This window comes from Eretmochelys imbricata, chromosome 14 (genome assembly GCF_965152235.1).
Source record: "Eretmochelys imbricata isolate rEreImb1 chromosome 14, rEreImb1.hap1, whole genome shotgun sequence".
Taxonomy (NCBI): Eukaryota; Metazoa; Chordata; order Testudines; family Cheloniidae; genus Eretmochelys; species Eretmochelys imbricata.
In genome coordinates this window covers 8,875,188-8,896,654 of record NC_135585.1, presented here as the reverse complement: position 1 = coordinate 8,896,654, position 21,467 = coordinate 8,875,188, and the positions used below count along the sequence as shown (strand labels likewise).

The following is a 21,467-nucleotide window of genomic DNA, read 5'->3' as shown; positions in this document are numbered from 1 at the left end:
CTATTGAGGATGCTTCTGACTATGGTAAATTTAAGAATTTGGTTTTGAAACAGTTTCAAATTACACCTAAAACATATAGAGTAAAATGTAGAGCCCTTAAGAGAGGACCTGGACTAAGTAATGTGGCTTATGTAAACCAGATGAAGGATCTGTTAGATAAATGGGTCAAAGGAAGGGGTGTAACTACTTTGAAGGAATGTGTGATTTGGTTATACAGGAGCAGTTCCTGACTATAACCAATAATGATATAAAAACAGTGTTTATGGGATAAAAAAATGAACTCAGCAGAAAGTCTTGCTTCTTATGCTGATCAATACGAGCAGTCCCAGACCATCAGAGAGGCGGGGCAAATAGGAACCAAACGGGTGGAGGCAGAAGAGAGGAACAACGCTGGTCGCAGTTTTGGCGGATACCAGAAGGAACACCCTGAAACGACACCCTACCACCGGAGGCAGCCCAAGGCTCCAACTACACCGCCCCCCCAAAAAAAAATCCAAACACTTTATTGTCCCACTACACCATTCTCCAGCAACCCACCTTGCCCCAGTGACCAGTCAGCTAGGCGATGTTTTAAATGTAACGACCTGGGGCATGTAAAGGCCAACTGCCCCAAGAACCCCAACAGATTACAGTTCATTGCACCAGAGAAGGTCCTCAGGCCCAGATGCCTCCCAGATACCCTCAAAACAAAGGAAAACTGTGAGTGTGGGTGGAAAAAAGGTTATCACATGGAGGAACACTGGAGCACAAGTGTCAGCTATCCATTGATCCTTAGTGGACCCCAAATTCATCAACCCAGAGGCCCAAGTGACGATTCAACCTTTCAAGTCAAACTCTTTTGATTTGCCTACAGCCAAGTTGCCTGTCCAGTATAAGGGCTGGTCATGAATGTGGATTTTTGCTGTCTATGATGATTATCCCATTCCCATGCTGCTGGGGGAAGACTTGGCCCACCCTGTGAAGCTAGCCAAGAGGGTGGGAATGGTCACCCGCAGCCATGCTAAGCAAGCCTTCACACCTATCCCTGTTCCTGAGCCTTACACCAGGGCCGCGTCTGTGTAACCAGAGACCCAGACTGAGATTGTGGAACTGGACCCCATGCCAACATCTGTGACAGCAGTAGTGGATCCAGTCGCAGAGACCCAGCCAGAGCCAGGCCCAAAACTGGAACTGGCAGATCAACCAGCACCAGAACCATTGCCAGCACTGAGTCCAGCGCTTGCAACGCTGTCTACAACCCCAACACCAGAGGGCACCACCAAGCCTGCCCTGGCAGCAGCAGCTAAACCGGCGCAAGAGGCTCAGCCGGAGCCTGAACCACAACCTAGTGCACCCGCGGAGAGCGGGTCATGGTCCACAGAAACAGCCCCATCCCCTGCATCGCTTCCCGAGGGACCAAGCCCAAGTCCACCATCCAGTGAGGAAATGATGTCTCCAGCATCAAGGGAACAGTTCCAGGCCGAGCAGGAAGAAGATAAAAGCCTCCAGGGAGCTTGGCGGCGGCACAGAGCAACCCACCGCCTCTCAGCTCTTCTAATCAATCCCAGTTTGTTGTTAAAAAAAAAAAGGACTTTTATGCAAAAAAAACCCTTCTTTCTGGTGGGCACCAGGAGGACTGGCATCCTCCGAGACAGTTGGTAGTTCCAACTAAGTAGTGGCTAAAGCTCTTAAGTTTAGCCCACGATCATTGTGGTGACCATGCTGGGGTTAACAGGACCAAAGACCGTTTGGGGAAGTCATTCCACTGGGAGGGAAGGGGCAAGGACGTTTTTACTTATGTCCAGTCTTGTGAGGTGTGCCAGAGAGTGGAAAACCCCCAAGACCAGGTCAAAGCCCCTCTCCAGCCACTCCCCATCATTAAGGTTCTCTTTCAGCAAGTAGCTGTGGATATTCTGGGTCCTTTTCCAAAAAAAGACACCCAGAGGAAAGCAGTACATACTGACTTTCATAGATTTTGCCACCCGATGTCCGGAAGCAGTAGCTCTAAGCAACACCAGGGCTAAAAGTGTGTGCCAGGCATTAACAGACATTTTTATCAGGGTAGGTTGGCCCTCCGACATCCTTACAGATTCGGGAACTAATTTCTTGGCAGGGACCATAAAAAGCCTGTGGAAAGCTCCTGGGGTGAAACACTTGCTTTCCAACCCTCACCACCACCAAACAAATGGCCTGGTGGAGAAGTTTAACAAAACTTTGGGGGCCATGATATGTAAATTCGTAAATAAGCACTCCAATAATTGGGAACTAGTGTTGCAGCAGTTGCTCTTTGCCTACAAAGCGTACCACATCCCAGTTTAGGGTTTTCACCATTTGAACTTGTATATGGCCGTGAGGTTAAAGGGCCATTGCAGTTGGTGAAACAGCAATGGGAGGGGTTTACGCCTTCTCCAGAAACTAACATTCTGGACTTTGTAAACAACCTACAAAACACCCTCCGAACCTCTTTAGCTCTTGCTAAAGAAAACCTAAAAGATGCTCAAAAAGAACAAAAACCCTGGTATAACAAACATGCCAGAGAGCATTCCTTCAAAGTAGGGACCAGGTCACGGTCTTGAAGGCACTCCAGTCCCATGACATGGAAGGGTCATGGGAATGGCCATTCACGGTCCAAGAGTGCCTGGGAGCTGTTAACTATCTCATAGCATCCCCCACCTCAAACCTAAAGCCTAAAGTGTACCATGTTAATTCTCTAAAGCCCTTTTATTCCAGAGAATTAAAGGTTTGTCAGTTTACAGCCCTGGGAGGAGATGACACTGAGTGGCCTAAAGGTGTCTACTACAAAAGGAAAAAGTGACAGTGGTGTGGAAGAGGTGAACCTCCCCACTTTGAACTCTGGGGTACAGATGTGGGGACCTGCATGAAAGACCCTCTAAGCTTATTTTTTACCTGTGAAGCAGGCTGTCCAGTGGTATGATTTGGGGGGAGTGTCATAAACATACAGCTAAGGGTAGCCTAAAATTTTTCCTTTACCTGTAAAAGGTTAAGAAGCTCAAATAACCTGGTTGACACCTGACCGAAAGGACCAATGGGAAAAGAAGATACTTTCAAATTGGGGGGGAGGAGGAGGAGGAGGAGGAGGAGGAGGAGGGAGGGGGGAAGGTTTTGCTTTGTGCTCTTTGTGTGTTCTCTCAGGAGACAAAGAGAAAAACCAAGCAAGTAATCCAGCTCCTACTAAATAATACCTATTATTTTTGTAAGTTTAGGTGTAATAGCAAGGAAATGCGTTAAAGTATCTTTTGTTTTAGCTCGTAAATTTTCCCTGTGCTAAAAGGAAGGTTTATCCCTGTTTTTTGTAACTTTAAAGTTTTTCCTAGAGGGAAATCCTCTATGTTTTAAATCTTATTACCCTGTAAAATTACCTTCCATCCTAATTTTACAGAGGTGTTTCTTTTACTTTTTTTTCTTTGTACTAAAGTTCTGTTTTTTTAAAACTCTAATGGGTTTTTAGTGCCCTAAAAACCCAAGGGTCTGGTCTGTGCTCACCTTGTTTACCTATCTGGTTGGTAAATTATTCTCAAGCCTCCCCAGGAAAGGGGGTGAAAGGGCTTGGGGAAATATTTTGGGGTAACAGGAACTCCAAGTGGTCCTTTTCCTAAATCTTTGTCTAACTCATTCGGTGGTGGCAGCAGTACTTATCCAAGGACAGGGAAGGATTTGTGCCTTGGGAAAGTTTTTAACCTAAGCTGGTAAAAATAAGCTTAGAGGGTCTTTCATACAGGTCCCCACATCTGTACCCCAGAGTTCAAAGTGGGGAGGGAACTTTAACAGAGGTAAAGCATAAACATGACAGCTGTTTAGCATCCATAAACAGAAAGAAAAAAAAGAAGAAAAATTAGAAAAGGCTTACTACGTTTATCTATGCTCCAACAACATAACTGAACCATTAGCTTCTGGCAATCAAACTTCATCAGTTACTGTGGCCAAGTGAATGGACTGTGGCCAAGTGAATTCCAGAAACATTAGCCAAATTCAACCCTGGTGTAACTCCACTAACTTGAACTGAGTTACACTAGCTCCTTATTTGGTCCATTCTGTGAGTCTCAGCCTAGTGTTTCAAGGCATAAGATCAGCCAATTCAATATTAATGCAAGGCTTTGGGGGATCAAATACTTGAAAGAACTGACTTCAGAAGGAACATGGGCTACTTTGCTAAATCCTAGGCCTAAGAGGAAATGGAACTCTGAGCCAGTGGACATATTCTGCACAGTTCTGTGCTGCAAGCTGAGTCTACTTCATAGATGAAATGCCATCAGAAAGTACATTCTTTCTTCAATAAACCAAAGTTTGCTACACCCAAAGCTATCAGTTTCCTAATAAATTAGATTGTAAATTCTTTGGGGTCGGGACTGCCTTTTACTATAATATATTTTTGTACAGTGCCTAGTGCAAAAGAGCCCTTCTATTCTGATTAGGGGCTTTGGGCTTTTTTATTCATATTACCTGTATTATAGTAGATAGAAACTGACATCTAACCTCTTTGCTGTCCTCTCGTTCAAAAGACACCATACTTTTCTGCTTTTAGAACTAAACCTCAACTTCCTTTTGCTATCCAGATACTTACCGGATAACAGCTGAAGGCCAACTAATATATGTTGCATTTGGATAGCATCTTCCATATGCGCTTTCAGCATGCTTTACAAACACTAAATATAGCATTGCAACCCACTTGGTAAGCACTGTAATTTTTATAGATTAGGAAACTGACACAAAAAGGGTAAAAGATTTGCTCAAGAACACAAGGGGAGTCTCCAGCGCCAAGAAAAGAACCCAGATCTGCTGATGCCTGGTATTGTGTCTTACCCCGAAGCCACCCTTTCTTTTGACTCAGCCAGACCAAAAATCTTCAATTGTAAAGATGACCATCTACTTACAATCATAGAATATCAGGGTTGGAAGGGACCTCAGGAGGTCATCTAGTCCAACCCCCTGCTCAAAGCAGGACAGGACTAATCCCCAATTTTTGACCCAGATCCCTAAATGGCCCCTCAAGGATTGAGCTCACAACCCTGGGTTTAGCAGGCCAATGCTCAAACCACCGAGCTATCCCTCTCCCGCCCCCACTACTTCAGGAATAGTTTTTCTGAACTTACTGCATACTTATTTTAAAGGATGTGAAAACTAGGGAATTCTATGTTTATGACAGAGATTTCAAACCTAATGACTCTGTAGGAGATAACTGATCAACTGGTATACATATATACACACAGTATACTTACCAAGACCCTTCAGCAATAGCTTTCAAATGGAGGAATTTTGAAATTTCCAACTGCTTTTATGGGTGAGTTTTACAACATCTCAAGGGACAAAATTTACATGTCAAAATCAAAGCTGTGCTCCATGACTGACAATTACTCCCAGATTAATCCTATAAATAGTCATGCTTTTAATTCATCAAATCCAAACATTAAGTATTCATGTAGCCAAAGATTAGTCATTTTAAGTTAAGAGAAAAGGAAGGAAAACATAACATACAGAAGAGCATTTCAAATTTTGATCTACCTCTACGACTGACAACTGTTTTACATGGCAGTCAACAGCTGCCTTGAACCTGTGTAGGATAATTTCTCTGTAACCCACCTGAATGTGGTATAGTGGGAAGTAGCAGCAGAGATTCTACAATGAGAGACAGAAGATTTATTCCCTTTTATCCTTTTGCTATTGGCAGGAATGTGATTCAGTACTAGCATCTCTCCTCAGCGCTGCCTGACTTGAGTGCTGCACCCAAACATCTGAGCACTGTTTGGGGTCAGGATGAGTTAATGGGGGAGGCAATTGCAGAAGGTGAAAACAGCCCAGGAATTTGATTCAGTGGGACATGGCCAGGCCAGAAACCAGGGTTCTCTAGAACCCTCAGAAGATAAACATGTTAAGACCATAAACCTTTGGACCTGGGTTTTTGTATGTATTTTTACTTTATCAAGTTGGTTTTTTGACTGAACCAGGTACAGATGGAAAGAAAAAATGTTCCTGTGTGTGTGGTGGGGGAGTGGTAGGGTTGCCAACTTTCTAGTCACACAAAACTGAACACCCTAGCCCTGCCCCTCGCTCACTACATTCCCCCTCCCTTGGTGGCTCCCTTTCCCCAACCCTCACTCACTTTCACTGGGCTAGGGCAGAGGGTTGGGGTATGGGAGGGGGTGAGGGCTCTAACTGGGGGTTCAGGGTGTGGGAGGGAGCTCCAGACTGGGGCAGGGAGCTGGGGTGCGGGAGGCGGTGAGGGCTCCGGCTGGGGGTGCAGGCTATGGTGTGGGGCTGGGAATGAGCAAACTGGGGTGCAGGAGGGAGCTCCAGGCTGGGGGGTTGGAGCCAAGGGATACAGAATGCGGGAGGGGGCTAGGGATAAGACAGGGGGTTGGGGTGCAGGAGGAGGTGATGGCTCTGGGGTGGGCTTATCTAGGGCAGCTCCCGATCAGTGGCGCAGCAGGGAGGCTAAGGCAGGCTGCCTATCCTGGCAGGTACTAGGCAGGGGGGCCAGGAGGCTCCACACGCTACTCTCGCCTGCGGGCATCGCCACCCCCAGCCCCCATTGGCCAGTTCCCAGCCAATAAGCGTGAGGAGCCGGTGCTCAGGGCAGTACACAGAGGCCTGGGCTCTTTCCCCCCACCTAGGAGCCGGACCTGCTGACCGCTTCTGGGGCACAGCACAGTGCCAGCCAGGACAGGTAGGGAGTAACCTGCCTTAGCGCTGCAGCACCCCCGATTGGATTTTTAATGGCCTGGTCGGCAGTGCTGATCTGAGCCGCCAGGGTCCCTTTTTTTCCCCCCCATCAACTGTCTGCAAAGAGTCAAACTCATTTGCAATTTGCAGACTTACAGTAAACAACTCTTGGTTTTCAGATTACTGAAATACTTCATGATCAATATTTAAAATTGGCATCATGTTTATACATAACGTATTTGTTCCATTCCCTGACTGGATGACTTACAGCATATAGCTAACCAATATGGCATGAATTTCATCATCAATTTCAGTATAAAGTTCAAGTTTCAGAATTCAAAATTTGCAGTGCTGCTGCTGAATTATGGAATTCAAAGTTCACTTTCAGTAAATTGAGTTTAAAATTTTTTTTTGCAATTATTCATGCAAATAAAAAATTTTCTAGAATATTTGTGAATGTGAACACAGAGGCATGAAGAGCCAAAGCAAATGTTTCAAAACTGAAGTGAATATTTGCCAAAATGTGTGTGTGGTATTCACCCACCTCTCAGCAGTTGTACTTTCTCAAAGAAACATTTGAGAAGTCCTGTTTATAAACAATGGAAATCTAAAACAGTGTGTGTACAGGTATATATAGATACACAAAGTACTTTTTTTAAACCAACTGGAACAGCTGAAAAAAAAAAAGTCATTTTCCTGGGAATGCTCTTCTTTTCCATTTGGAAACATGGATTCCCATCCTCATTTAGGTTTTTAATATGACTCTTTTGTAACCATTGCTACCTTACTTGGGCAATACCATCATCAGCAATACCATTAATGTTGCTAGTCCAGCTCTGCAAACAATTTTTTTTTTAAAAAACTTGCGCTCCCTGGTTGGCTCTAGAGCATCAAACATTCCTGGAAAATCACTTTGCAAGTCCAACATAAACAACTACATTTTGTTGATTATTTTATTGACAGAAGAATAGTTTTGGGGTTGTTGGGTTGTTGGTTTTTTTTTTAAAAGGAGATAGTAAGGCAGGTCAAATGCTGGGTCTAACCAACCTGGCCTTCTCCACTTAGGCATCTAAAAAAAGCCTGTATCATTGCTTGAAATATAAAGCCGTCAGAACTGTTCATTGGCTAGATTATTAATACGGAGCATATTTTAAGATAGATGTAATAAGACATGCTGGCAAAGTTAAGACATCTTTAATAACAGATGGTGTCTCTGACACATAGCCCATTGAGTACAGGTAAAGGTGATTATCATTTTTAAGGTTGACTAAAGATTGCTCAAGCAATACATTCTGAATACAGATGTGAACCTTCCCAAACAAAAAACATACCCCACCTTACTGGAAATACGAGGTTTAAAAGAATCAGTTGAGTATTCTTTTAAGCCATATAAAATAGGCAGGTAACAAAAAGGAAAAAAAATTATAAGTCCACGAAGATTTTTTTTTCTTCCCAAATGACAATCAAGCCGTGCTCATTCTTGACCTATGTAAACATGCGATCTGAATATTACCTTTGTGTCTCCCTTCACACTTCACTCCTGTTTTTTGCCCTTCCCTCTCTAGTCTGCTCTTAAATTAAGCTGTTTGGGGCAGAGGCCACATCTATCTCTATTTGTAGAATACCTAGCACATTGAGTCCCTGACCCTTATTATAGACTTTTGTTAATACCATAATATAAATAAAGCTGAAGTACTATCCTAGTGTAGTTTTGCTCATGTTAATCCAAGGCATGGACCCCAAACCAAACGTTTATTTGAAGTTGAGAACAGTTTTTCCAAATTAACACAAAACTTAAACATCAAGAGCAAATACACTGAAACAGACTGAGCATTCAGCAATATTCACCACAGATACGCGATACATGAATCATGCTGAATTGGATGGGTCTGGTAAGCCTCTTGCCTATATCCCCAGTGTCATATAAATGTACTACCTAAATCCAAAATACAGGATAAGAAACAGGTGGCATAGATGCACCTCAGGATGTTTAGCATCAACTGTAATCCAACCTTCTACTCACTAGCTCTTGCAGCTTTGCAGATGAAGTGGTCATTCAGAAAGCAGTAACTGACAAGATAAAGAGTTAGTAGGATGGTAGGTCATCAAGGTGGCAAGGAGGATGGCTTCTAGTGCAAGAGGGAACAGCAAAGAGAGAAATGAGAAACAGCAAAGAGAGAAATGTACATAAGAATGACCATACTGAGTCAGACGAAAGGTCCATCTAGCCCAGTATCCTGTCTGCCGACAGTGGCCAATGCCAAGTGCCCCAGAGGGAGTGAACCTAACAGGTAATGATCTAGTGATCTCGCTCCTGCCATCCATCTCCACCCTATGACAAACAGAGGCTAGGGACACCATTCCTTACCCATCCTGGCTAATAGCCATTAATCGACTTAACCTCCATGAATTTATCCAGTTCTCTTTTAAACCCTGTTATAGCCTTCACAACCTCCTCAGGCAAGGAGTTCCACAGGTTGACTGTGCGCTGAGTTAAGAACTTCCTTTTATTTGTTTTAAACCTGCTACCCATTAATTTCATTTGGTGGCCCCTAGTTCTTATATTATGGGAACAAGTAAATAACTTTTCCTTATTTATGTTCTCCACACCACTCATGATTTTATATACCTCTATCATATCCCCCCTTTCCAAGCTGAAAAGTCCTAGCCTCTTTAATCTCTCCTCATATGGGACCCATTCCAAACCGCTAATCATTTTAGTTGCCCTTTTCTAATGCCAGTATATCTTTTTTGAGAGGAAGGGACCACATCTGTACACAGTATTCAAGATGTGGGCGTACCATGGATTTATATAAGACAATAAGATAGAGAATATGATGGAGACTATCCCTTTTTTAATGATTCCTAACATCCCGTTTGCTTTTTTGACTGCCGCTGCACACTGCGTGGATGTCTTCAGAGAACTATCCACGATGACTCCAAGATCTTTCTCCTGATTAGTTGTAGCTAAATTAGCCTCCCCATCATATTGTATGTATAGTTGGGGTTATTATTTCCAATGTGCATTACTTTACATTTATCCACATTAAATTTCATTTGCCATTTTGTTGCCCAATCACTTAGTTTTGTGAGATCTTTTGGAAGTTAGCCAGATCAAATGAGAGTAGTGTACCTGCCCACCAAAGCCCAGAAGTATTCAAGATGGATCCAGCCCTGAAAAACTCATATGGAAAAATCCTCAAATTCCTATTTCCCAATTTCACATTTGCAGTAAACTATTTAAGGTATAAGGACATTTTCCCATGTGACAAAGGGGAACCCTAATATCTCCCATCAAGTTATACAACATTTGGCTAAAGACTTTATTATTTTAGATTCTAAAATGATTCAAAATTCAGGACAGTTCCCCCCCCAATCCGTACTCAGAATACATTGTCTGTGCTAGTTAAAATGCCTTATTGGACTGAGCCCTCATCTGCACCATGAACTTTATTCTCAGAGGTAAATAGGACACAGATACAATGTACCTTTGATTTGAGAGGACCAAAGTACACCCAGTTTAATCCACCTCTAGTGTTGATCCCTCTTCCCTGTCACTGCTTCATATGAGAGTATTTGAACAATATGTACACAGAACTTTCTGCTTAGGAACAGCAGCAGCAGCCTAAAACTGAAACTCTATCACATAAGCACATTGAAACTTAACAATACAGCACATTGTATGACTGCTAACAAGCTAATGCAAAGTGCCCCCTACGCACCAACAGAACCCTCTTAAAGTTAAATCATATGCAGCACTGGAAAATTATTTTAACAGAAGCCAACTCAGGCCCTGCTAAGAACACTGCCATTTCAAAACAGATTAAACTCATGTATTCAATGCTTGAGAATTTCATGACTAAATGTGTATCATCAAAATAAACTGTATCTATTTAGTCTATTCTACCACATCAAATTCAAGCTCCTTGCCTCTCACCAAGCTCTGCACAAACGTCAGCCGTGCCCATGTTTGCCCTCTCTCATTTCTTATTTTTCCTCCCAACTACTGTTACTGTGCTTATTTTCTTTTTCTACTTGACTTCCCACCTTCTTTCAAGTCCATCATTACTCTTGGAATAGCCTTCCATTTTGAGTTTGACTAGTACCTTTTCTCTCTTCTCCTTCAGATCCCCTTTAGAACTACAGCTGTGCTAAATGACATCAATGAACCCTCAAAAACACACCAGCAATGCTTTTATAAATCAGAGGTTCAGTGCATCTCAGACTATCTTTGTGAAAGTTTAACAAACATGGGTTGAAGCTATCCAGCCTTCCCACAGCCTTCCAAGCATCTGAACACCCTCTCCCCATTATTCATATGAAGCTTTTGAATGAAGGTTAATGTTAGAAAGAGGAGTTTCTGTGAGAGGTAGTAAGAATTCTTTTTAGGACTGAAGTGAAAACTGGTAATTCCTGTTAATCTCACCTGTTTTAAAGACCACAGTTTAGTAGCTTCATCAGTTAATGGATTTTCAGTGGGTGACTCTTGCTTGAGCTGATCAAAACTAAAATCATTCAAATATAATCAGCTACACAAGTGGATGTCATGCTGTTTTATTAGTTACTTAACCAGAAAGGTCGAGAGCTTCCATGTTAGCTTGCTAAAATTAGCATCCATTTACAATCCAATGGCAGCAAATCAGAAGTGCTACAACCATGCTAGTCACTTCCCCCATTATTTGATGCATTTAATCTGGAGAGATCAAAAATGTAGGCCACAGAATTCTACAATGTGGTTTTCAGCAGCCTTCAGCTTAGGAACTCTTAGAAACTACAGGTCCCAGTATGCAATGTTCTCTCTTGAGGTAAGTAACATACCATTTTATACATGTTAGTTACTGCCGAACCCTCAGCAAGTTCTCAGTTTTGCAAAATCTGGGCACACCTACTATATATACCCAATGCCATCCAAAATATTCACTATCCTTTGATTAGAAACTAAAGTACCACTATAGAAAATTAAGATGTTGTGTGTAATATTTTGTACCACTATCATATGGCTCTCAGGTAATCTGCCTGAATGCCAAGAATTAAATAAAAAAGCCTGCAAAGGATGAAACCCACAAGAAATGAAATGATGGCAAAGAAGGTTCCTGGAGTAACTGGTGCAGGAGAGCTATCAACTGGGGAACACCCCCATCTGGCTCCATCAAGACTAGAATGGTTTAATCTTCCCAAGGCTAAGCCAGGATCAAAGGGAATCCTAAAGCTTCCAAGATGCTTAAAAAAAGAAAAGAAAAAGGTAATGAGTGAGTAGCCAAAGACTACCAGTGTGTGCTAGTGAAAGCTGACACTGTATTACATGCAGAGACAGGGAACCAACCCAGGAAGTTAAACAAAATATATACATAAAAATTCTTCAAAGAGCTTACATGAAATTCCAAATATCTTTCTGGGCTCATTCTAATGCAAACACATAGCATATGATTTAATGAATTTCAAAATGTAACTTTACATGGAAAATTGAATAAAAAAAGCTTTCTGAAGCGTCCATCCCACATCTCTGACTAGGCTAGTAGTTTTTCCATTTTGCTACCTCTGCTTCAGCAGAGCTGGTTAAAAGCTGGTTTTTCTTTTTAAAATTAGATCCCTGGTTTTAGCAAGGCAGTACAGTGTCTTTATATATCAATATTAATTTTAAAGTGGTTACTGAATGAAGAGGAAAAACCTCCAATTTTTTTGGACAGGCATTTAGCATGCTATGAAAAATAAAAATCAAGATTTTTCCTTGATACTTTATGTGTGCATCCTCCTTTCATGGAAGTGAGGGATACAGTAATACCTAGCTCACATAGCACTTTTCATCAACAGATCTCAAACCATTTTACAAAAGAGGTCAGTATAAAATGTAAAAAGTGGGAATGTCTGTTTTCCTTAAATCATACTCTTCAGTACATCTATCCAACAGACATAATCCACAGATTACACAGAACCACAGACCATGACAAAATTTGCTTTTCACTGTGACATTCCTCATAGCTTTGAAAAATTAAAGTGATTAAAGTCAAGACTTCTTGAGAGTCCAGATTATATCTATCCTCCCACTGACAACAAAACGAAAGACTGTTTGGCTACAATGGCCAACGACAAATCTGTTTGCACTGCAAGCCTGCTCAACTTCAGGGTCCAGAACTAGGGCTGGTTGAAAACTGAAATTACTTCTTCTCCCTTCCCTTTCAAAAAAAATTTTTATTTATTTATTTATTTTTACTTAAAAAAAAAGAATTTTGGGGGAACTGCTTTCCTCGGAAATTTCCAGCTTTTCATAAAAAAAAAAAAAAAAAGTATTTTTGGTTACTATAAATTTTGTAAAAAAGTCCAAATTCCTCCCCCCCATAGCTTTACACAAAAAGAGAAAAATAACAAACACTTCAGATTATATACCTTTCAGGGCTGCTGGAGCAGACAGTCCTGTTTATGGTCACCTGTTGGAGAAGAGGTAATTGTCAGCCAGTGTGCATCTTGGGATGACGAGCTAGTGACATGAACACCTGTGCTGAAGAGAACAAGAATGACTGAGAGGAAGACCCCAGCCTGAGAAAACAATAAGTAGAAGAAAGAGAACTAGACGGAGAACAGCAAAGAAGGAGCTGATTACTTATTGAACACAAAGTGTTTCTGGAACAGTCTTAAGGATAAAAAGAAAAGGAGTACTTGTGCCACCTTAGAGACTAACAAATTTATTTGAGCATAAGATTTCGTGAGCTACAGTTCACTTCATCGGATGCATAAGGCTGACACTCTCCACCCCAAAGAACTTACACTATAAATTAGAGTGAGAAAAATATACAAATGCACATGATAGCATGTAGGCTGAAGGTCTCAGCTTCAGAGAAAAAAATACTGGAACAGAAAAGTAGTAAAACAAAAAAACACAGAAGAAAATCAATCATTACAAAAAACCAAGCCATTCTTCTAAAGAAAAGCACAGAATGAAGAATGTTACATAAATACTAAACAGTCCTAAGAGAACTTATAAAGATCATACCAAAAAGCAAAACATTTTTTACTTGTTCTAATAAATATTCTGAAGTTAAAATTCAAGAGACTGTTTGTCATTAAAAATATTCACTATTTTAATCTGTTTCCCCCTTCCCCAAATCTCTGACTGAAGGGCTTTTAAATCATGACATTACGTCCCTGAATGTGACAACTAAAAACAGAGATTAAAAGAGAGCTCCAACCAGGTTTATATTCCTTTAATAATCAGTATTTAGTTTAATCAATTATATATTATAAGTAGACTCTTTCGAGAGAGTTTTAACTGTCATCCACCTAAAAAACAGAATAGTCTTCAATTAGAGGAAAAAATAAGCAACTTGTCTAGGAAGTCCGATTCTCCAGTGCAGCCAGACACATTGCAGCAAAATTTTTATGTCCTCTGATGGGAATGGACTCCATTCAGAACACCAAGAGATATGCACCATTTCGCAACAGCCTATTCATTATTTTTATAACCAGTATTTTGGGTTGACTTGTTAATGGACAATTTTTTTAAAAAAGAAAAGGAGTACTTGTGCCACCTTAGAGACTAACAAATTTATTTGAGCATAAGCTTTCGTGAGCTACAGCTCACTTCATAGGATGCATGCAGTGGAATTTTCCACTCAAATACATTTGTTAGTCTAAGGTGCCACAAGTATTCCTTTTCTTTTTGCAGTTACAGACTAACATGGCTGCTACTCTGAAACATGTCACTTTAAAAATAAAGACTCACAGTATACTGAGATTTTAATCAGTTAAAATGATATCAAGCGAAATTCATTGTCACTGAGAAGTTTGAGGTTATGTTCTATTCCAGACATAATTTCTTATCTAAAACTATCCAATTAGCCAATTGCCTATTCTTTTTCAATTTTTATTTTTATTGTGGCCACCAATGTAAAAAGATGATTCTGTGACTCCAAGTGAAAACATCAAAGTAATAGAAAGAGTGATCAGAAGGGTCACAGCTGGACAAAGTACAGTTGTAAATTAAACAAGGCAAGAGAGTACATGGGCTCTGAACAAGGAGAAAAGCCGCAGTGCTAGAACTTTTTAAATCCAGGTCTTAGCTCATTTGATGGGTTGCAATTATCAAACTAAAATACATAAATTACAAGATATTTACACAGTATTCAAATAGAGACACATACCCCAACCAAAATTGTCCCCCTTGACATTTTCCACTTACCATTTCCTCCTCCCACCCTAATTATCTGACATTTGAGGTAAGTTTGTTTTCTCTCTATTTCTATGTTGGAAATGTGGAAGCTTCACTAAAAAACAAGCAAACAAAAAAACAGTGCTCTTGGAACTTTCTGGACTGACTACATGAGATGAATTGCAATGTGGACAGCAAATTCCGCAAGAAACAAAGCACACTGTCTGAGACACACTGGATTTCACACACAACATGTTTAAAAAAGAAATCTTTGCCACTAAGTCCATTCAGCAATTCTGAAAGACAAGTTCAAAACATATCTGCCCTTTTCCTTTTGAGGTGATTATTCTATTTCTCTCTGTAGCTGAATGCAACGTTAGCTCTCTCGTCTTGCATAAGTAATTCACTAAGGCAGCTGAAGTAGAATACTCTTGCCTACTAAATCATTTCTAATATTGCCAAAACCACATGCTCCCAAAGGGGTACTTCAGTTGCACTCACTGATAGATATGATTCTAAGGTACAAATGAGCTAACTAAGTTAGTTTTTCTAGCCAGAGTAAGGTATGTCCAGTAAGAAACCTCACCTTCAATATTTCCGGTTCCTTGATGTCCAGAGATGCTGTATTCCACTGCTTGCTAAGATTTTTATGTAGTTTGTGATATTCACAAGCACTTGGTGTAAGAAGCCAAATCACACAGATAGCAATCATAAATCCAAGGGCAACTCCCAGGAAGAGTCCACAGAAGTAGCTAGGGAGAGGGAGTATAAGATAAGCATAGACTAACATTGTAAAGAAGTACAAAGTCTTAACGGGTATTTTAGGCTGCTGCACACATAAATCAACTTCATCTTCGCTACTGAGTGCGATACCATATTCCTCAGTTATTTCTGCCTGGAGCAAAGGTTCTGTGGGTTTTTCCACTTTGCTTTCATCCTCTATTAAAAAAAAGTCTTCAGAATACAGTTCACAAAACTCTTCATCCTCTTTGCTTGCCAGTGCAGACAAAGAACATTTTTCCAGTACCAGCGAAGTCTTCAAATTTAGGTCCTTTGTGCTTACAGACTGAGAGTTATTAGTCTCAGTGTCTTTCACATGTTCCTCAGCAGTTTTGTACTGGTTACTTTTATTTAGAGTAGAATCGCTTCCGTAGTAGTCCCCTTCAGAATCACATTCTTCTTCCTTAATGCTATAGTTGTTATTGGTTTCCAAATGGCCATTTAAATTGGAAAGATTTGAGAGTTCTGAAGCACTTGAAGATAAGGCTTTGGGCCTGTGGCTACTACTTTCGTCGCCCATTATTTTGCTGAGGAGTTGAAAAGGCTCATAGATGACTTCTGAAAGGCGTCTTTTAGTGTCTTCAATTTTAGCCTCCATTTCAGGTACTTTAAAAAAAGAACGAGTATCTGAAGGAGACGTTAATGGGGAGGAGGGAGCAGTTTTGGAATCGCCACCTGTAACTCGAGGCTGAGTGAATTGTTTGAACAGGTGTAAGTTCAGTTTAGAGTCAGGTTTGTAGGATACAGCTTCAGATTCTTGTTTAGATGTGTCTGTGGACAGAGACTTCACTAAAGTTTTCATTAAGTGTCTATGTCTTGTGGGCGGGGTGGGCTCTTTTGGTTCTACATCTGTTGAAAGGGACTTAACTAAACTCATAAAAGGCTTTGAACTAGAAACAGTGGATGAAGCACTACACAAGACAGTTGGCTTGGATGGAGAGGACAATGGGGAGGATGACGAGCTGGCTTTCTGTTCCAAAGGAGACAACACACCTGATGAGCTAGCTACATGATACGAATCAGATGAGGGCGATGGAACTAATGGCACTGCACCGAATACCTGCGATGCTGAAGAAGAATCTAATGGCTTTACAGTGTTTACGGTTGGCAAAATCACAGGTGACGAAGGTAGGAGGGATGCAGAGTCAACCATGCTATGTGAGGTAGCTGGACCACAAAAATCATGGCCACCATGTTCAAAGCAGAGGTCTTCCTTGGCTTCAAGTGCTGTTACAATGCTTTGGTCTTCCAGTTCATCACTGGGAGACTCCTTAAACTCCTCTTCCTCCTCCTCTTCCTCCTTCCCAAATGCCGAGAAGTGAATGGTGATGACATCTCGGGAAACAGATCGCTGAACCTGCACTTTTGGGGCAGACTGCTTTGAAGACATTTCATCAGTTTTCTCTGCATGGCTACTGTTCAGACTTGTCATTGCAGGTCCCAGAGATGTGTCAGGGTCTGTGGAGAGAATATTGAACTAAATTAAAGGCGATTTCTCCTCAAACCCCACTCTTATTTCCAACTATTAAGAGAAACACAGAAAAAACTATTTACATATGGCATGTCTGCAACTTAAGAGCAGCAGATATCCATACTGGCACTTTTCATTCCCCTGGATTTAATTGCACTTTATCAAGTGAAACAAATAAACAAATTCTACAGTAACTAAGAATTTATTTTCAAAAAAGTCACACATATGTTTTACATAAAATACGTACAAACTTGAGGAAAAAGTAGTTTCTCCAAGTGCACATAACAATGCTTTTCATATCAGATGCAAAGATTAAAAGGGGGACTCAGTCACAGAGAAAATGACAGGGAGCAAAGCAGGTGGAGGAGAATGAAGGCAAAGGAGGGTGTGCAGGAGAAACAGGGGAATGGAGAGGTTTAAAAAAAAAAAAAAAAATCTTCTTAAGTTCCATCCCCACTGCATGCTAGGAGCTAACAAATTCTCCTTTCCACATCTCTCAACAAGAAGCAGCCCTTAGCTTATACAACGAAGATGGTGCTGCAGTATAGGCAGACCGACTCCATTCTCTGAAGCCTAAATGTGTCACCACTATGACATACTTCTACTAGCTCAGAGAGAAATGATCACAAATCTGTTTCAAAGATACTGATCTCCACATCTAGTTCTATGCACCAAGGTCACTTAAAAAATAAAGTCCCACTGAGCCAAACTTGCTAGCAACACCACTTTGTATATTAATCACACCACATCCACTAATGACATGCATATGATAATTCAGGCATCTTTCCGACCAAAAAAAGAACGGCAAAAAAAGGGAACTAGAACACACACACTTTTAAAAAGAAATGAATCCAAGGCACTGGTGACCACCATCCAAAATGGTCAGGCAAAATATTACCTCTGCAATTTCCCATGAGGCAGTACTTTATTTTCATTGTCAAGACAATATGTTTGTCACTTTAGTAACTAAGCTATTTTCAGGCACTGTGAACATGCTGTAATCAAACTGACAAGTGGAATCAATCAGAAGTCTTTGCTGATATTTAAAGTGCTGTTATACTCAGAAAGGCTATGGGAGAGGGAGGTGGATTCTGTTCTGGTTTACACATCATCCACAGAACTGTTAACCAAGTTCCAAATGCAGGGCCAAGTTTTGCCATGCAGCTACAGCAGTGCAATCCTACTGCCGATAAGGAGCTAAATTTGGTCTGAAGAAGCAATTACAGGTGATAATGTAAAAGAATGGAAAACCCAGCTGAGGTTTTAGATACCAGGGTGAATTTGCAGTTGGGAGGGGGAAAAAAGATATAAAAATGTGTTGTATTATTTATCTATTTATTTCACTTGTAACATGAGCAATTTGCTCTGGAAATTAAAGGCATGTCTTCGCTACCAATGTTACAGCACTGCCGCAGCAGCACTTTAACATGGCTGTGTAGTCGCAGCACCAGTGCTGGGAGAGCTCGCTCTCCCAGCACTGTAAAAAACCCACCCGCACAAAGGGAGTAGCTACCAGTGCTGGGAGCACGGCTCCCAGTGTTGGTGCACTGTCTGCACTGCCACTTTACAGCCCTGAAACTTGCATTGCTAAGGGGAAGTGTTTTTTCACAGCCCTGAGCAAGAAAGTTTCAGTGCTGTATAGTGGCAGTGCAGACAAGGCCTCAGATACAAACGTGAAACCCTATATTGTCTGTTTTACAGATTCACTTTTCGTAACAGAATAGCATTTTACTGATAATTATGCAAACTGGTATAGCAAGAAAATTATTAATACTAAGGTTCCTCCCACCCCAGAAACAGAAGAATGCAGGTTAGGAGAGAAGTGGGTGTGGAGTGCTATTCCCAGTATTTTGGGAATTTTTTCTGTTCTTCACCAAAACTGATCAAATCCATTCCTTGTGTCCCATGATTTACCTCCCACTTTTTTTTTTTTTTTTTTTTGCTTTGTTACACAGCTAAGTTAACAGTTCTTTTCTGAGAAACTCTGTGTATTGTTTTCAGAATGCAAGACCAGAGTCAAAGAGGATTTTGACTTCATGCCCATTGTTAGAACACTAACAAAGAATGTACTCTTGTAATAAAACATGTATTACTAAGTCATATTTTACTGTTTAGATCAGTGGTTCCCAAGCTAGGGGCACCGCTTGTACAGGGAAAGCCCCTGGAGGGCCGGGCCGGTTTGTTTACCTGCCACGTCCGCAGGTTCGGCCGATCGCAGTTCCCACTGGCCGCAGTTCGCCATTCTCAGCCAATGGGAGCTGCAGGAAGCGGCGCGGGCCGAGGGACAGAAAACTTGTTTTCCCCAGCCAATAGCCTACTTCTTCACTGAAGCTAGAGAAGGTTTATTGTTGAACATTTTCCCAAGTGTCTTATTTTGCTGGTCTGTTCTGAACCAAGGCTTTTAGAAATCACACTATTATCACTGCTGCTCCTCCATCCAGAAGAACTCAGGATGGAATTAAGTCCATTTTAACCTCATCAGGAGGTGGTCATCATTCTTGACCACAGCGTACTTATCTCCTGGATATATGCACAAGAAGTCTTTAAAAAAAACCAATGGTAGGTGTGTGTGTGGAATATTCAAGACCCTGGCAAATGTTTTGTTCTTACAAAAAATCCAAATCAACTTCACTGGAATAACAACTTTTCCAGTGTCCTTAGTAGTTACTGGTATATATTGCCTAACTTGCATATTTTTACTTATGTGTAAAGAACCTTACAATATTTCAGTTTGAAAAATAGAATTAGTTCACACTGTCAAACACCTCACAGTGATTAATCGGCGAACAATAAACACAGGTCTTGGTTTCATTGTATTTGCAATTAAAATACAGAGACATCTACCACAGCTTGCAAACCTGCTCATAATTTGATTGTTACTAAGGAATGAAAGGCTCTAAAGGGGCTGGAGAAATCAATACTTCAAGGCACAACTGTCAAACTCTCAAGTACAGATATACTGTTTTTGAGACGATTCATACAAGAAACCCAAACAATGTGAAATTGATTAACCAATCTTTAGTTTGCTCTGCTTTCTATCCTAACAGTGAAGTTAGTGCTGTTAATCTTTCACTTTACTTGAGCCAAGCTTAGTGCAGGTAAGAACTAGGGCAGGTTTTCTTACCTAGCTCCACCATCACACTGCAATCCTGACCTACAACACCCCCACATCTCTGTCAATGCATTTCAGTCATAACCTATAGCATCCCTACTATTCCAGTTCTCTGCAACTCTCCCCACTTTCCTTCCCACACACACTCCCCCACTGTAACAGTCCCAGGTCCCTCACTTTACTTCTGCCAATGCACATCAATCCTGACCTTCAGCACTCCTAGGGTTACCATACATCCGTATTTTCCTGGACATGTCCAGCTTTTTGGTTCTTAAATCACTGTCCAGGAGGAATTTTTAAATATCTAAAAAAGTCCGGGATTTTGCCATTATTATTTTTCCCCGAAGAAGAGTTGATCATCCGAGAAAGAAAGTGAATGTTGATCACTCGAGAGAGTGCCCGCTTTTTCCCCCTAGCTCCCAGCACTTGCGCCGCGAAACAGCTGTTTTGCACGGCTGGGAGGGAGGAGGGGGAACGGGTTGGAATGGGGGCAGGGAAGGGGTGGAGTTGGGGCAGGGCCAAGGGGGCACAAGCAAATACCTCACCCCCATGGAGTGTCCTCTTTTTTGAATGTTCAAATATGGTAACCCTAAGCACTCCCTCCCACCATTCTAGTCCTGAACCTTTTGTTTATGCAGTATCAATTGTGCCAAACCGTGCAGATCTGATTTTGGGGGGGGCTCACTAAGTGTAACTGTATTACCAGAACAATAAGTTGAAGTTGCCTGTGCCCCTGCTCAATAAATTTAAATACTAGTAGTACAAAAACTTTCCCATGCCATCTTGCCTCTTGAAGGCACCACTTCTTGAGGGTTAGAGAGAAAAAGTAGGAGGCCATGTGTGCCAACAAGGGAGATGGCAATTTCTGCAATATGGGTTTCTGGTTATTAGGAACTGCCCTAAGGTCACCAATTAATTTCACACAAGTTACCTATAATGGGTGTAGATAGTAATGATCTTCAAATCCTATGGACCTGATTCTGTATCTGCATCAGTACCCTAGGAATGAAAAGCTCCTTTTATTTATAATATGAAATTTCACACAGCCATCTGAGCCCTCTAGCCCCCACTGTTAAGTATTCTGATTATATATAATGTATTTCTGATATATAGAGCCCTGCACAGACATAAAATTTGTATCTGCATCCGATCCGCAATAAGAGAGCCACATAAGTAAATGACACTATGTGCCCCAAAAAAGTAAGGCATATCCAAACTGATGTTCAAGTGTTGTGCGTAACGTAGTCTATCAGAGTGCCCATGGCATGAACTCTGTCATGGGAAGATAAGCCCTTGGCCCTGAC

The 21,467-nt window shown here is 41.3% G+C and overlaps 1 protein-coding gene across 3 annotated transcripts in view; it reads right to left on the bottom strand.

Annotated features, from left to right (window-relative positions):
- TEX2 (testis expressed 2) overlaps nt 1–21,467 on the bottom strand; it is a 117,016-nt gene that overhangs the window by 50,469 nt on the left and 45,080 nt on the right. For all 3 annotated transcript variants that reach the window (XM_077833100.1, XM_077833099.1, XM_077833101.1), the window contains exon 2: nt 15,387–17,038. In XM_077833100.1, the coding sequence (XP_077689226.1) occupies nt 15,387–17,012 (1,626 nt within the window). In that variant the 5' untranslated portion in view covers nt 17,013–17,038. The remainder of the gene's footprint in view (nt 1–15,386; nt 17,039–21,467) is intronic.